This window comes from Eurytemora carolleeae, unplaced genomic scaffold, assembly GCF_000591075.1.
Source record: "Eurytemora carolleeae unplaced genomic scaffold, Eaff_2.0 scaffold1729, whole genome shotgun sequence".
Taxonomy (NCBI): Eukaryota; Metazoa; Arthropoda; class Copepoda; order Calanoida; family Temoridae; genus Eurytemora; species Eurytemora carolleeae.
In genome coordinates, this window is record NW_019397624.1 from 24,738 (window position 1) to 39,457 (window position 14,720).

The following is a 14,720-nucleotide window of genomic DNA, read 5'->3' on the forward strand; positions in this document are numbered from 1 at the left end:
ATTTTATAAAAAAGAGGGAGGGCCGGGGGGGGGAATATGTTGAAATGTAAACAAATATGTGTAAGGATAAAGAAATTATTAGGATGGAATAGAAAGATGTAAAAAAAAGTTGGTATTTTTTAGCGGGAAAAAGCAAAAAGAAAAAAAACTATGAACAAATTATATATACACGAAAAATGCAGTGGAATATTTCAAAAAAAATATATTTTATTCCAGTACGTGCTCTGATAGTCCTGATGATAATAAGAGCAAAACCAGAGGAAATCAAAAATTAATAAATTCTTAAATAAAAAAAATTAAATAAACTTTTGAGCAAAATAAATTTATTTTTCCACGAATGTCTAGGTTTCTAACTTTTGTTAATCTTAATAATTTGATTTCTAAAAAAAGACATGAATGATAGACAGGTTCAAGAGAAGAGTGAAACGAAAGCAGAAGAAGAAGAAGAAGAAAAAGAAGAAGAAGAAGAAGAAGAAGAAAAAGAAGAAGAAGAAGTGTGGGAAGAAGGAGAAGAATGGGAGGAAGAAGAAGATGAATATACCGTGGAAACTTTCGATGGATCGTTTTCAATAGCCCTTTGAACTAAAAGGGCATTGAACGCCGAATTCATATTTTCTAGAACTTTAAACATACTGACAACTTTTTGTGAACTTTAAATGGTACTATTTATGTAATTTTTTCAATCCCCGAAACATTCTGTTAAACATTTCAGTCAAAAAGTTTAATCTATTAATTAAAGTTACTACAAAGCGCTGAAAAAAAGGTTAAAATTAGATTAAAAATCGTTTGCGCCAAATGAAAATAGTAAAAAGTTATTTAACGCCATTTAATCTTTCGCGATAAATTAGAATTTAAAATTGAATTCAGATTGTAATGGAAAAATAATGCAATGCTCGGTGAGAATAACAATTTTAACAATCTATTTAACATTTTTAACAGTTTAATATACAGGGTGTCCCAATAAACATGGGAATTCAGTGACGAATTCAATATCGTCTTTGTTATGAATTAGCATTGTAATACCCGATTTCAAAAGCATAATATTATTATGTCTGCTAGAGTTTATTTTATGAAAACGGTGAATGGTTGTAAAGATGTGTCTACAATGTCTTTGCAAGATAAACAGTGAAGACGGACAAGTTTAATCTGTTTGTATACTGCAATTTTCTTGTTTTACTAAGTACAACCGTATGCAGTCAATACATAAACAAACAAATTGTAAACATAGCAGAAGAAAATCTTTCGGATTACAGCTTTCTCAGTAGGTATCACTATACTAAATCAAAGAATTATTTGAAAAGGCGATATCGAATTCGTCACTGAATTTCCATGTTTATTAAATAAATTTTTAATAAATCAAAACCTATGATCAGTCTTATTTTAATCAATAGAATATTAACAGCTTATCCTAAAACTATTCTTATATAATTCGTTCTAAGAATGAAAAAGGTATAAAAACATATTGTACAGATCATGAAGTACACTTTGTATATAATAAAGCTATATCATACATATTTTATAATTATTAATGTATACAATATATATATTTCATGTTGGCTTCCAATCAGTTCAAAGTGAGAGACGACTTTTACACCGTTTTGTTTCTGGTATTGTCTTTTATTGCCTCTTTATTTAAATGTGGCAATACTAGTGCTTACTGCTCACCGCTCATTGTTAACCCTATCCCTGCTGGGGTACTTGAAAACCAGGATACGACCCCCCCAGCGGGAATAGGGTTAAATCCTTTTATACAGGTAATAACAATAATTGACAATGTGAAATAATGTCGTCTTGGTACGTCTTCTGAATGTCGTCTTCTACAATTGAAACCTTTTTTGACAAGATTTTACACGAGGTGTCGTCCATTTAATTCCGAAAAAATGATTGTCTAATTCCGCCCGTCCAGAATTATTTATCAAGTGTCATTTTTATGTTTTTTTTTACTCGGCGTACAGAATCAGGGGAAAATGACATACTACCCCAATTAGGTTTTGGGGCTATACATCTATAGACGGCGGACCATATAATGTGGCCCCGATAGAAATTGATGTATTATTTTCATAACTGTTTAGATTTCTGTGTTACGTCTACATTTCAATATTTCTTAGCAAAACAAGTAAAATGCGTAAAAAATAAAATAAGGTTACAAACTTACAATATTTGATTTTAGATGCATTTAAATCCTTTTTCATATTACGCTTTTCAAGATCACCAATTTCTGCAAGAAGTATCAACAGCTTGCTACAGGGTGTCTCACGAAACATGACAGTTGGTGAATAGTTTTGAATGTCTTCTTCTATATACTATATTAAAATATTAAAGACTTTTTGCAGTTTATTTCGATAAAAAAAATTGTAATCAAATATATTTTACTTTGAAATCAATTTCACTAAAATATGAATTCCAAAATTTCATGTCATATTTTTTTCTTTCTTTACGTTTGGTATCAAAGAATTTCGCAAATTAGGGAAGAAGACATTTAAAACTATTCACCAACTGTCATGTTTCATGGGACACCCTGTATTATATGGATAAATCAGTGTCAACTAGCTTATATTTTTGTCAGTGGTATACATTTTAAATGAAAAAGTATTAAAATACTAATCTATAAATTTAAAGTTGTTGAATTACAGACCAACAAGCAACTCAATTCAAATTAAAGAAAATTAGGTCATTTACCTACCACTCTTAAAACTGCAAAAATCGTCCCAATCTTCAAGGCTGGGGAAACGGATAATTTTACAAATTATAGGCCTATAAGTTTGCTTTCTTCGTTCTCAAAACTTTTAGAAAAAGTGGCAGCAAATCAAATTATGAAATATTTGAATAAATTTAAACTACTTTATGAACATCAGTATGGCCTCAGAGCAAAGCACAACACTACTCAACCCATTTACCAGGTGTCCCAAAAAAATATTTACTTAAAAAATACTTACAGGAACGTTTAGTGAGTGATGGCCCATAGTTGGTAAATAATCCATATTTGAGTAGTAGCATCCATAGTTGTGGGGATAGTAGCTTTTCTCACTACTTAGGTATCCACCCGCACCCTACACAATACATGGGTGATAGAGTACATTATGTACAATACAGGTTATACATTATGAACAATTTACGGTTACAGATTACCCAACATTATGAACAATACAGGTTATAGAGTACATTATGTACAATACACGTTATACATTCTAAACAATTCCTGTTACAGAATACTCAACATTATGTACAATAAAGGTTACAGCGAATCACTAAGTAATTTTAAGGTTATAGAGTACATTGTGTACAATACAAATTACAGAGTATATTATGAACAATACAGGTCATAGAGTACAGTATGTGCAATTAAGGTTATAGAGAGTTCACTAAAGAGTACATTATTTACAATATGTACAATAACTTATATAGAATATATTATGCTTGTTTACAAGTTTTCACTGTATTGTTATATACTACGATGACTGTGTATTTATATTTGGTACATATATACTGGGGAAATAAAGTTTTTTTCAATAAAAACCTAAAGAATAAAGAGGATCTATAATTACATATTCATTGAGATATATCTGTTGTTGAGTACATAGAGTTTATAGAGTACATTTCTTGAATGTTTCAAGTGTGTTACCTTTTCAGGTAGGTAAGAAGGTTTATCAAGAAGATAATTTGAATTAGATGAACCACTAATAAGGTCACCAGACGCTGGACTGATACTAAACAATCAACTATTCTAATATTTTCAACAAATAGTTTAGAAACATAAAACTATTAAAAAGTGGTAATCATAAAATTGTGGAATAGATAGACGACTATTCATTTCCAATTATGATTTTAAATAGTCCAATATAAAGCATGAAACACAGCAATTGTGCAGTAAAGACATAAAATTCAGATTGCTGAAAATCAGCCCTCTTATTCCGCTAATTAATGGGTCCCGCTGTATAAATACTGTTAAGATAAATAGTATATTACTTTTAAAACCTTTGTTATACAAATATTATGTTGGATTTTCAAACCCGAAATACATCATGCCTCAAAAATAGGGAATTCTTGACATTTTAACAATTTAATAAACATGAAAACTTTTATAAAAAATTCTTTAAGCAATTATAAATGATTATGAGCTATGGCAGCAGTAATACACTTTTAACTTGTTTAGGGTCGTCCGTTGTTTCAACTTCATTTTGGAAATCAATTTGTTTTAAAATGTTGAATCATGATTCAAAATGGCGCTGACCTGGCCGGACTCCATATTGGATTGTAAGCAGCTGAAGTTAACGAGGAGGGAAGAGACATATGAGGATCTGAGGCGGGGGGCGGAGAACTCCGCTCCATCTTGAAAGGTGAATCCCTAACGGCGGAGAGAGGAGAGGGAGACGGGGAGGCAGTTATTCGGCTTGAAGGCGGAGATTTAGACTTTATTTTTAGCCTAGATTTTTCTCCACTAGACTGTTGCTGTTTGGCTTGTTGTCTACACTTGGCTCGCCGGTTTTTAAACCAAACCTTTAAGAACAGAGTTCAGTCTTTGCCACAAACTATGATGTCTAATCCCTATATCTTTGCAACCCAATGCCATAGTCCTTATATATTTCAAACTATGAATTCTGTTATATCAAATAATTTAGATTTTAAATATCAGAGGTTTACGCCATCAGGTTGCAAAGATATGGGCAATAGATTATTTGATTTTGTGGCTTAGACTCAATTACTTTCTTTAATCATTTAAATACTTTTTTCTATCAATAATAATATATCCAAATGTTGCTATTTATAAGAAAATACTGCTGTGAATTAAGAAGTAAACTCTGTTTGTTTGTTTTAATGTTTAATAATAGTTCTATATAAATACCTGGACTCTGGACTCTGGGAGGTTAATCTTGAGAGCTACCTCCTCTCTCATGAAGATATCTGGATATCTTGTCTTTTGAAATAGTGATTCTAAATAATTATAATAATAATAATAATAATAATAATAATAATGATAATAATGATAACAGTAAAAGCAAAAAATAACAATTATAATAATAGCAATAAAAACATAAATAATGATCCTATAATTATATTAATGGCAGTAATAATGATAATAATGAAAATAATAATAAATAATATAAGCGATAAAAAAAGAAAACTTGAATTAAAAAAATTAAAATTAAAATTTAGAAAAATAATGTATAATTATCTACCCATGATACCTATTCGGAGGCCCTGATAGGTATGGATCGGAGGCATATCCCATTGAGTGATGGAGGGAGGCGGCATCCATCGTTGACATCGGTAAGTGGAGACCGTTAACTCCGTACCCGGACTACAAGGGATACTATTATATTATAGTACAGGTAGGTGGAGCCCGTGAACTCCGTACCCGGACTACAAGGGATTCTATTATATTATAGTACAGGTAGGTGCAGACCGTTAACTCCGTATCCGAACTACAAGGGATTCTATTATATTATAGTACAGGTAGGTGGAGACCGTTAACTCCCTATCCGGACTACAGGGGATACTATTATATTATAGTACAGGTAGGTGGAGACCGTTAACTCCGTACCCGGACTACAAGGGATACTATTATATTATATTACAGGTAGGTGGAGACCGTTAACTCCGTACCCGGACTACAAGGAATTCTTCTTCAATTTTAATATGGACAAATAAAAAATGGATTATTAACGGTTAAATGAGCTTAAGACAGTTGATAATGTTCATTTTCAACACACTTTTTTATTCAAAATGTTCTTCTTTAATAATCATTGGTGTTTGAATATTTATTCAAGCAGAATTTATGATTTAAATATAATAGGTTTGCAAGTATTAAAAGATATAACAAATTACGAGTAGATTATTGGTTCTTTTCAAATTAAAATTAACATAATATTTTTTCTGTTTACTGTGGAAAATACCTTAAAACTGCTTACTTATAGACTCTTTGTTAGTAACATATCTGGTTTTTAAAAAAATAATATATTTTTTTATAGAATTCGTACATCATTCTTATTATTTTTAAAACATTGTTTTAAAGGAATTAATAATAATGATATCTGGAGAATGTTTTGTGAATTTTTTACTTTACAGCTGAAGAAAAAAAACTTTTTGACGAGAAAAAATCAGCTTTTTGTCATTGAAGCTGTAAGGGTTAATTTTATGATTGGAATTTAAGTTTGAATAACAAATTTTTCATTAAATTAAGCTACATCATCCTTAAACTTAGTCTGTTGTTATACAGAACAGTTTTATATGAACTCAAATATCAAGTCCCAAGGGTCAACCATTAACCGAATAATAACTGAAACTTAATACACACCCATTATCTCCTTCAAATCCCCTCAGATTTCCCCATCTTTTGTATATATTTTCCCCCACTTAGCTAACTTTATATCAAGTTCCATCAAATTTTATTACTGACAATTACCTCATATAATCTGCGGGAAAAAATAATAATATTTTTCGGGTTCATCAAACGTTTTCAAATACAATCAATATAAAGGCTGGAAGGGGATTTATATACCTTCTGTTTTTCAAAATTTGTCAACAATAATACCCCCAAAGGATTCCGACNATTATTTGGTTGAATAGAGACTATGGCTTAATCCTAGACCGGGGATACCAGATAGTCTGGATACAACCTGATACCAGATACATACCATACTATACCAGACACATACAATACCAGAGCCGGCGATTTAAAAAATTCAAGAAAATACGACTCGGGTCTAAGCTGTTGTTGAGCCTTATTTACAGCTCGGGCTTTCGAATTTAAGTTGCATCTATTTTTCAACAGAATTTAGTTCATAAAACCGGTTTAATGTTGTATTTGGCGGATTTTCATAGTTGGAATTGGTGCATTTCGGGTTTTGATGAGAATAAGACCCAACATTGAGCCTTATTCTTCACTAAAACCAACCAAGGTCGGTTTTATTTTCATTGGGCCTAACTCCTTAAGTCGAGTCTAAGATCTCGCAGCTGTCAATCACGTGACACAAGCTGTCGTCAGAGTTGGGTCTAAGATTGGGTTTTAAAGTCGGGTTTAAGGAATTAAGACTCGAGCCGAAGCTTTTAAATCGCGGGCTCAGATTAAATACATACCATACCATACCAGATAGTCTGGATAATACCTGATAGCAGATACTACCAAAACATATTAGATAGTCTGGATACAACCTGGGACCAGATACATACCATACCAGACTAGATCTATACCATACCAAACCAGATACATACGATACCAGACCAGATACATACGATACCAGACCAGATACATACCATAACAGATACATACTATACCAGACCAGATCCAAACCATACCTGACCAGAAATATACTATACCAGACCAGATAGTCTGGATACAACCTGATATCAGATCCATACCATACTATACCAGATACATAATATACCGTACTAGTTACATACCAAGCCAGACCAGATACATACCATACCAGACCAGATCCATACCAGACCAGACCAGATAGTCTGGAAACAATCTAATACCAGATAAATACCATACCATACCAGATAGTCTGGATACAACCTAATACCAGATATATCCCATATCAGAGAAGATTACGATGCCACATCAAATACATACCATACCAGACCAGATATTTACCATACCACACAAGATCCATACCAGACGAGACAAGTTAAATATACTTTACCAGACCAGTTACATAATTGACGAGACCAGTTACATACCAGACCAGACTAGTTACTTTAGGTGGAAAAAATAATCAAAACAGCCAAGAGCTATTTTCCACCTAATTGCTTTATACTTGTACTGTTAATATAATCATCAATTTTGTGATTGTAAAATCTATATGAAGACAGATACATTTATTTTAGCAATAAACGTTATCTTATCTTATCTTATCTTACTATAAGGAATTCAAACAAGTGTTAGGCGGGGTTGGGTTGAATGGCTACAATATTACAAGTTAAATAAAAAATAAAATACATTATTGTGTTTACGTACATTTATTTATTTATATTTCTTAAATTGATATTAACAGTTGCACAAATGTGAAATGTCACAGTTAATTAACCTATAGTAGGAAATTACACCCCCCCCCCTGAACACATTTTTTAAGTCCAATAAAAATTTATAAATTTAGGAACTGGTTTATAGGTTATAGATACAAGGACAAAATTTAAATAAAATGGTTTAAACGATCTATTTGGCCCTTTTTCAGATTTTTTCTGTTTTTTTATTAATAATTCTAAATTCAATATAATTTTTGAAGGTTTTTAAATATTTTCTCCTGAAACACTTAATTTTGTATGTTTTTGTTATATTTCATAAATAAATAATCACTTACTAAAAAATAATTACTTACTCACAATAAGTTTTGGTTAAACAAGCATACAAATAATTATAACTTTTGTTCTGATATGTTTAAAATTATGATATATCTGTTAACTATATTTTAAACAAATCATACTTTTCCCCTCTCTCTATGCATTGTATATGGCAATAAATTAGGCAATCATCTATTAAAGGGACTGTACGTGGTAGTAATTTCAAGTGACCTCTCATTATTTAATGATGAGCACGTACGATTTAGTGTAACGGTAAACTTTAAAGTTGAACCCTTCAAATCTGAAAGATTTCGATTGTTTCTAAAGCAGAAATTCCTAGAGAAGCTACAAAAAAATAATCAATTTTCAAAGAATTGTGAATCTGACATGCACTTCTTGGAATTGAAGTGTTACTTAACAATTACATCTACAGTCCCTTTAATCAAATTATCAAGCAAAGGGAAACAGACCGACTTTGGGAAAGAATGAATGAAGAGAAGAGAAAATATTTTCATAAAGAATTCACTGAATGTCGTCTTTGATATATTTGGCGTTACATGTACTGTGTAACCTTTACTACTAGTGAACAATGAAAGGTTGTACATTTTTGTACATGTAAAACAACTGCCAACTATTTTATGTACAGTGTGTCCCTGTTCACATGATGATTTAAAGACGACCAAGTTTATTACTCAATATTATCGAAGTGCGTTAAACAAATAACAATTAAATGCTAGGAATTTGTTTAATATATGTCCTAAAAGGGTATTTAACAAGATTTTTAAGCTATAAGGAATAGATGATAAATATGGCATACTCGGTGTTCTTTAAATTTTCACGTTTAATTGCGCACACTGTACTTTGTCATCAAATACAATTTAAAAATCTACATCAGAAATTTTTAAATGGCATGATTTGAGATTGCTAGAAATGAGGAAAATAAATAGAAAGGAATAAGATGTGAGTGTGACTACAAATAAAAAGATGTGAAAGAAAAGTGTAGGAAAAGAAGAGAAGGACAGGTACAGGATGAGACCTTAGAGACGGCTCGACACGGAATACAGAATTTAATATGTTATTGCAACTGTAACCTTGCTTCTTTTTTGTCAAATCTTTTAGTTCAAAATTTGAAAACTTTATTTGAGCCATCACCAGTCATTAAAATCTCATGCTTTGTGGGCCAGGGAAAAAAATTGAATTCATGAAAGGAAACATTTTAAGTTTAGGAACGGAGAAAAAATTAGCCTAAGAAAAGAAAAATGTTGAGTCCAGGAAAGGAAAATATTAAATTCAGGAAAGGTAAAATGTTAGGTCTAGGAAAGGAAAGGAACACTAGAAAGGTCTGAAAGAACAGAGGGTAGTGAATGTGAAATTGAAAAGAAAACTGGAGAATATGAATAGATAAACACGAAACAATATAAATCTATAGAACTTGAAAACTTTGATATTTCCAGGGATTTGTCGTTTTCTCGTTATGATGATACCCTCCTCCTCCCCCCTGCTCTGTACAGTCTAGCTCCGACCCAGGGGGGACCTCACCCACTCCAGCCTTGAGGGGAGGGAGGGGCGGGGCAGAGCTGTAGGAGGAGAGGGAGGAGAGGGCGTGGTGTGTTGCTCCCCCCTGCATATTGGACATCGAGGACACCTAAACAAAAAAAATAGCAATTAGAAAAAAAATATAACTTATACTAAATATATATTGTCATTGTTACTTACGTCGTTTAATCGTGGTTTAAGCTGAAGTACCGGGCGTTGCCCGTAGAATTTAAAACTTTTTTAACCTAATACACCCAGTTACAAAATGTCAGCCAATTTGGTCCAGCCAAATGGCCTGCTATAGCGGACGCCGGACATATAAAAAAATACATTAACTGATTAAAATTGTACTGCGCATTCATGTGCCATGTACGTGCCTATGGGAGCAGATGCATTCGCACCCTCTCTATGTCGAGTAGTGCTGCTCCTTTTCATTTCCATTTATATTTGAGCAAAGAACTTTATGTTAAAGATGTTATGTGCCATTATCATAATCTTTGGAATCAATTCTTTACAAAGTGGGACCCATAATATTATGGAATAAGAAGACGACAGTTATACTACACAAGGAAAATAAAACAATGCAAGTGTCTAGTGTACATGGTGTACACAGACAACCCCATTTCATTTTCATTTGTTTACATGTTGCCACTTACTATTCCGCAATATAACAGTTTTCACAAAAAAAATGTACCCCCCCCCCCCCCCCNCCCCCCCCCAGCTTAGCCCTCTCCCTTCCTTTACTGTTTGTTGTCTATATATTTACTGTATAAAGTTACACTTCTTAATCCTAACTTGATATTCCTGCCTCTTTGTATATCTATTTATCTGTCTGTCTGTCTATCTGTCTATCCGTCTATCTGGCTATCTTTGTAGTCATCTGGCTATCTGTTAAATTATCTGACTATCTGTTTAATTATCTGACTATCTGTCTAATTACCTGTCTATATTTATCTGTCTATCTGTCTAATTATCTGTCTATATGTGTATTTATTTGTCTAATTATCTGGCTATTTTTGTCTAATTATCTGTCAATCTGTCTAATTATCTGGCTATTTGTCTAATTATCTGTCTATTTGTCTAACTATCTGTTTATCTGTCTAATTACCTGGCTATTTGTCTAATTATCTGGCTATTTGTCTAATCATCTGTCTATTTGTCTAATAGGGTGTCCATATGTCTAATTATCTGGCTATCTGTCTAAATATCTGTCTATCTGTCTAATTATCTGGTTATTTGTTTAATCATCTGTCTATATGTCTAATTATCTGTCTTATTATCTGGCTATTTGTCTAATTATCTGTCAATCTGTCTAATTATCTGGCTATTTGTCTAATTATCTGTCTATCTGTCTAATTATCTGTCTATCTGTAGTTATCTATTTTGTTAATGGAAATCCACGAAACCTCGAATATAAATTTAGCGTTATCATTTAATATTATTTCAATAATGCGTAAAAATGTCTACATGAACCATAATAAAATAAAGAAGTAAAGAAATCCCCCCTTTTATACTTGTACTGTTAATATAATCATCAATTTTTAATCCGCATTACGCTCTCAGTCTCTAAATGATCAACTTGAAATAGGAAACTTTGAAATATACATAATTGGCTTCAAACTCCCCCCCCCCTCCCCCCCTCTCTATTCTTATTCCCTCCCTATATTCTTATTCCCTACCACCACTCTTCTCATTCCCACCCTTTTTCGATCTTAAGCCCTCCCTCTATTCTCATTCCCTCCCTCTATTCTCATTCCCTACCTTTTTACTTATTCCATTCTCCCTATTATCATTCCCTTCCTCAATTCTTATTCCACCCGGCCTCTCTTTTATCATTCCCTTTCTCTCTTCTTCCCTTCCTCTATAACCATTCCTTCCCTCTATTCTCATTCCTTTCCTCTATAAAGATTTCCTCCCTCTATTCTCATTCCCTCCCTCTCTAATACCATTCACCCTAATGTGCCGCCAGTTTTATGAGTTGGCGGCATTTTGAATTTAAATCTGAAAATTGAACTTACACTTTCTCCTCCTTCTATCTACCTATCTATTTAACTATCTATCTATCCATGGACTAATCTTTAAATACATAAATCATCACAGATTATTTTAGATAATTGTTTGTTCGTCACCATTGGATAATTAGTTAAATCCCTAGAAGAAAAAACACTGAACAAATATTAACTTTTAATTTTAAGTAAATTTAATAATTTAGCTGTTGTAACAAACGCTTATTTTTTAAATGAAATACAAACATGGAAATAGTGAACTAACTAAAGCTCTTAATATTGCCCGGTATTAATCAGTGAAAAAGAATTAAGAATTAAATTTTGATCAGTCCTAAATAAAAACCATCATCAAAGAATGAGTAAAATATTTTAACCTTTGATATTTAAACTTAGATTATGAGATCTAACAGAATTCATATATAGGATTGCAAAGATATAGGGATTAGAAAATCAGAACTTAATTATTATCAAAAGTACTAAAAAGGAACTTAAGTCTCCTGATTCGGTAATATAATATGTTCTTGAATTTCAACGGATTCTAAACTTAATATTATCTAATGCGTTTGGGCGGGGGAGGGGGGGGGGCAAAAATTCTCGAGNCCCCGTCCCCCCTTACTTTACCTTGTTCATATTCTGAATATTTTGGGACACCCCGTCTCGTAAGGCTGTGTGTATTTTGTTACACCCTGTCCTATTTTTTCACGGTATTTATCGGATTAAAAACATTGTTTCCTGTCAAATATCTAGATTAGATATAATTTGATAATTTAAATCAGTTTTTATATTTGATGATAATTATGGGATTCAATTTAACTCAACAATTAATTATAAAAATGTTGCGGATTTTTTTCTCAATATTTGATATTTTTCCGGAACAAAATATTCTGGATTAGCTGACTTTTAGTTTAAATAATATTCATAAATATTTTTCCGTTTTACGTATTTATGCCAGGATGTTTTCTTTGAATTTTAAGTGATTTAGCTAGTTGTCGTGGGGGTTGGTATATACGGACAGGTAGGTCCATGATAGATATGTGTGATGATAAAAAATACATTTGTCATTTTTGATTCCTATGATTGTTTGATTACATAGGGGTACACTGAACACTGTAAACTGTACATATTTCATTTTCGAAAAATAAACATATAAAATGCATTTTTTATTCTAATAGAACTGATATTCAAAACTAGATCAAGAAACAAGATCATGTTTAGAACTGATATTATTCAAAACTAGATCAAGAATCAAAATCAAATAAAACTGATATTCAAAACTAGATCAAGAATCAAGATCAAATATATTCAAAACAACATCAAGAAACAAGATCAAATTTATTCAAAACTAGATCAAGAAACAAGATCAAATATATTGAAAACTAGATCAAGAAACAAGATGAAATATATTGAAAACTAGATCAAGAAACAAGATGAAATATATTGAAAACTAGGTCAAGAAACAAGATCAAATATATTGAAAAATAGATCAAGAAACAAGATTAAATATATTCAAAACTAGATCAAGAAACAAGAACAAATAAATTTAGAATTACAGGAATGACTTTGCGATCTTATAAATTTTCTAGTTTTATTTTAAAGTTTTTAAATTACACTTCATTTTAAATGTTTAAAAGTTAAATGTGGTATTTTTACATTTTTTGTGTTTACAACTTCATTCTTACTTTCGTATAAATAATTTTTTCTGAATTTACAAAAGGAAAATAGTCTTTTTGATATTCCAATATGATAGGTTATTTACATGGTGTTATATATAAAAAAACTTGAAATGGGTAAATAGAAGTTAAGATTAATAAACATTTGGGCTCTAAGTTATACATTTAACTAATAACGAAGTGTCCTATTTTAAATATCATAAAGTTTGTTTATTTCAATCTAAAAGCTGATCAGCCTAACCTTAGCAGTGCAGTAAGTAGGATAAATACTTAGTGGAGACTAAGTATTACCGAAAGCCGATTTTTTTCAAATTCAAGAAAAGCGGGTTTCAGTTTTGCTTCCTAGCAAGAAGAGGATTGATAAATTACTGAGCCTCTTATGAATATCCTCCCCCCCCCCCNTCAAATACACGCCACAGACCGGTCGAACAATCAAATACACGCCACAGACCGGTCGAACAATCAAATACACGCCACAGACCGGTCGAACAATCAAATGCACGTCACAGACCGGTCGAACAATCAAATAAACGCCACAGACCGGTCGAAAAAGAAAATAAGTACGCATATGGTGATAAAAATAATAATGTAAAAATAACAATAATTCTTAAAGGAAAAAAGCAGTAATAATATCACGATATCATAGCGATACAAATGAGAATAATAATAACATTGATAAAATAATGATAACAGTCTATAATAATCATAATCTTAATAATGATAATAATGATAACTAGCTGAAGTGCCCGACGTTTACCGTGGAGTTTAAAAAAATCGAATTTCGAAAATGAAATTTTAATTTTTTAAGAAATAAATTTCTATTTTTACCCTATGTTACTTCCAGGTTTTCACAAAAAAATGTCAGCCAATTCGGTCCAGCCGTTTGGCCAGCTATAGCTAACATATAAATAATGTATTATGAGCGAAGAGCTTTATTTTATACACAATTTCTAATATAAAAGTTAAGATTATTTTCGTATATAAATATTATATTATCATTGGAACTGGTCTATGGCTATTAAACTAGATATAAGTAGAAATGACTGAGGTCAAATCCTAGATTTAAAACAAATCCTAGGCTTAAAGTAGAGGCTGACTAGAGGCTAAATACCGGATAATTAAACATTATATTCCAGATTCCAGATAGGTTCTAGTTAACAAGGGATCAAGGGTATTTCAAAAATTTTGATGCTTTTTAAAGATAATAAGCATGGGGGAGGGAGGG

General features: G+C 31.7%; 3 protein-coding genes across 4 annotated transcripts in view; 1 reads left to right on the forward strand and 2 right to left on the reverse strand.

Annotated features, from left to right (window-relative positions):
• LOC111715236 (uncharacterized) overlaps positions 1 to 979 on the forward strand; it is a 17,152-nt gene extending 16,173 nt beyond the window's left edge. For both annotated transcript variants that reach the window (XM_023490543.1, XM_023490544.1), the window contains exons 6-7: positions 217 to 260; positions 391 to 979. In XM_023490543.1, coding sequence (XP_023346311.1) covers positions 217 to 228 — 12 coding nt within the window. In that variant the 3' untranslated portion in view covers positions 229 to 260; positions 391 to 979. The remainder of the gene's footprint in view (positions 1 to 216; positions 261 to 390) is intronic.
• Positions 980 to 2,921: 1,942 nt separating this feature from the next.
• Positions 2,922 to 5,253, reverse strand: LOC111715237 (homeobox protein OTX2). The gene is made up of 5 exons (XM_023490545.1): positions 5,187 to 5,253; positions 4,844 to 4,932; positions 4,232 to 4,497; positions 3,623 to 3,707; positions 2,922 to 3,050 (listed from the first exon to the last, which is right to left on the reverse strand). The coding sequence occupies exons 1-5, from the start codon at positions 5,251 to 5,253 to the stop codon at positions 2,922 to 2,924; spliced, it is 636 nt and encodes a 211-aa protein (XP_023346313.1).
• Positions 5,254 to 8,273: 3,020 nt separating this feature from the next.
• Positions 8,274 to 14,720, reverse strand: part of LOC111715235 (homeobox protein OTX2) — a gene marked incomplete in the record, with an annotated part of 10,179 nt that continues 3,732 nt past the window's right edge. Inside the window, 1 exon segment of the mRNA XM_023490542.1 lies at positions 8,274 to 9,928. Coding sequence (XP_023346310.1) covers positions 9,707 to 9,928 — 222 coding nt within the window.

Coding starts and splice junctions, on each gene's coding strand:
- LOC111715237 (XM_023490545.1), bottom strand. CDS start 5,253: ATGCCGCCTCCCTCCATCACTCAATGGGATATGCCTCCGATCCATACC. Junction 4,933..5,186: donor CTATCAGGGCCTCCGAATAG/GTATCATGGGTA, acceptor ATAATTATTTAG/AATCACTATTTCAAAAGACA. Junction 3,708..4,231: donor CCAATATGGAGTCCGGCCAG/GTCAGCGCCATT, acceptor TTGATTGTTTAG/TATCAGTCCAGCGTCTGGTG.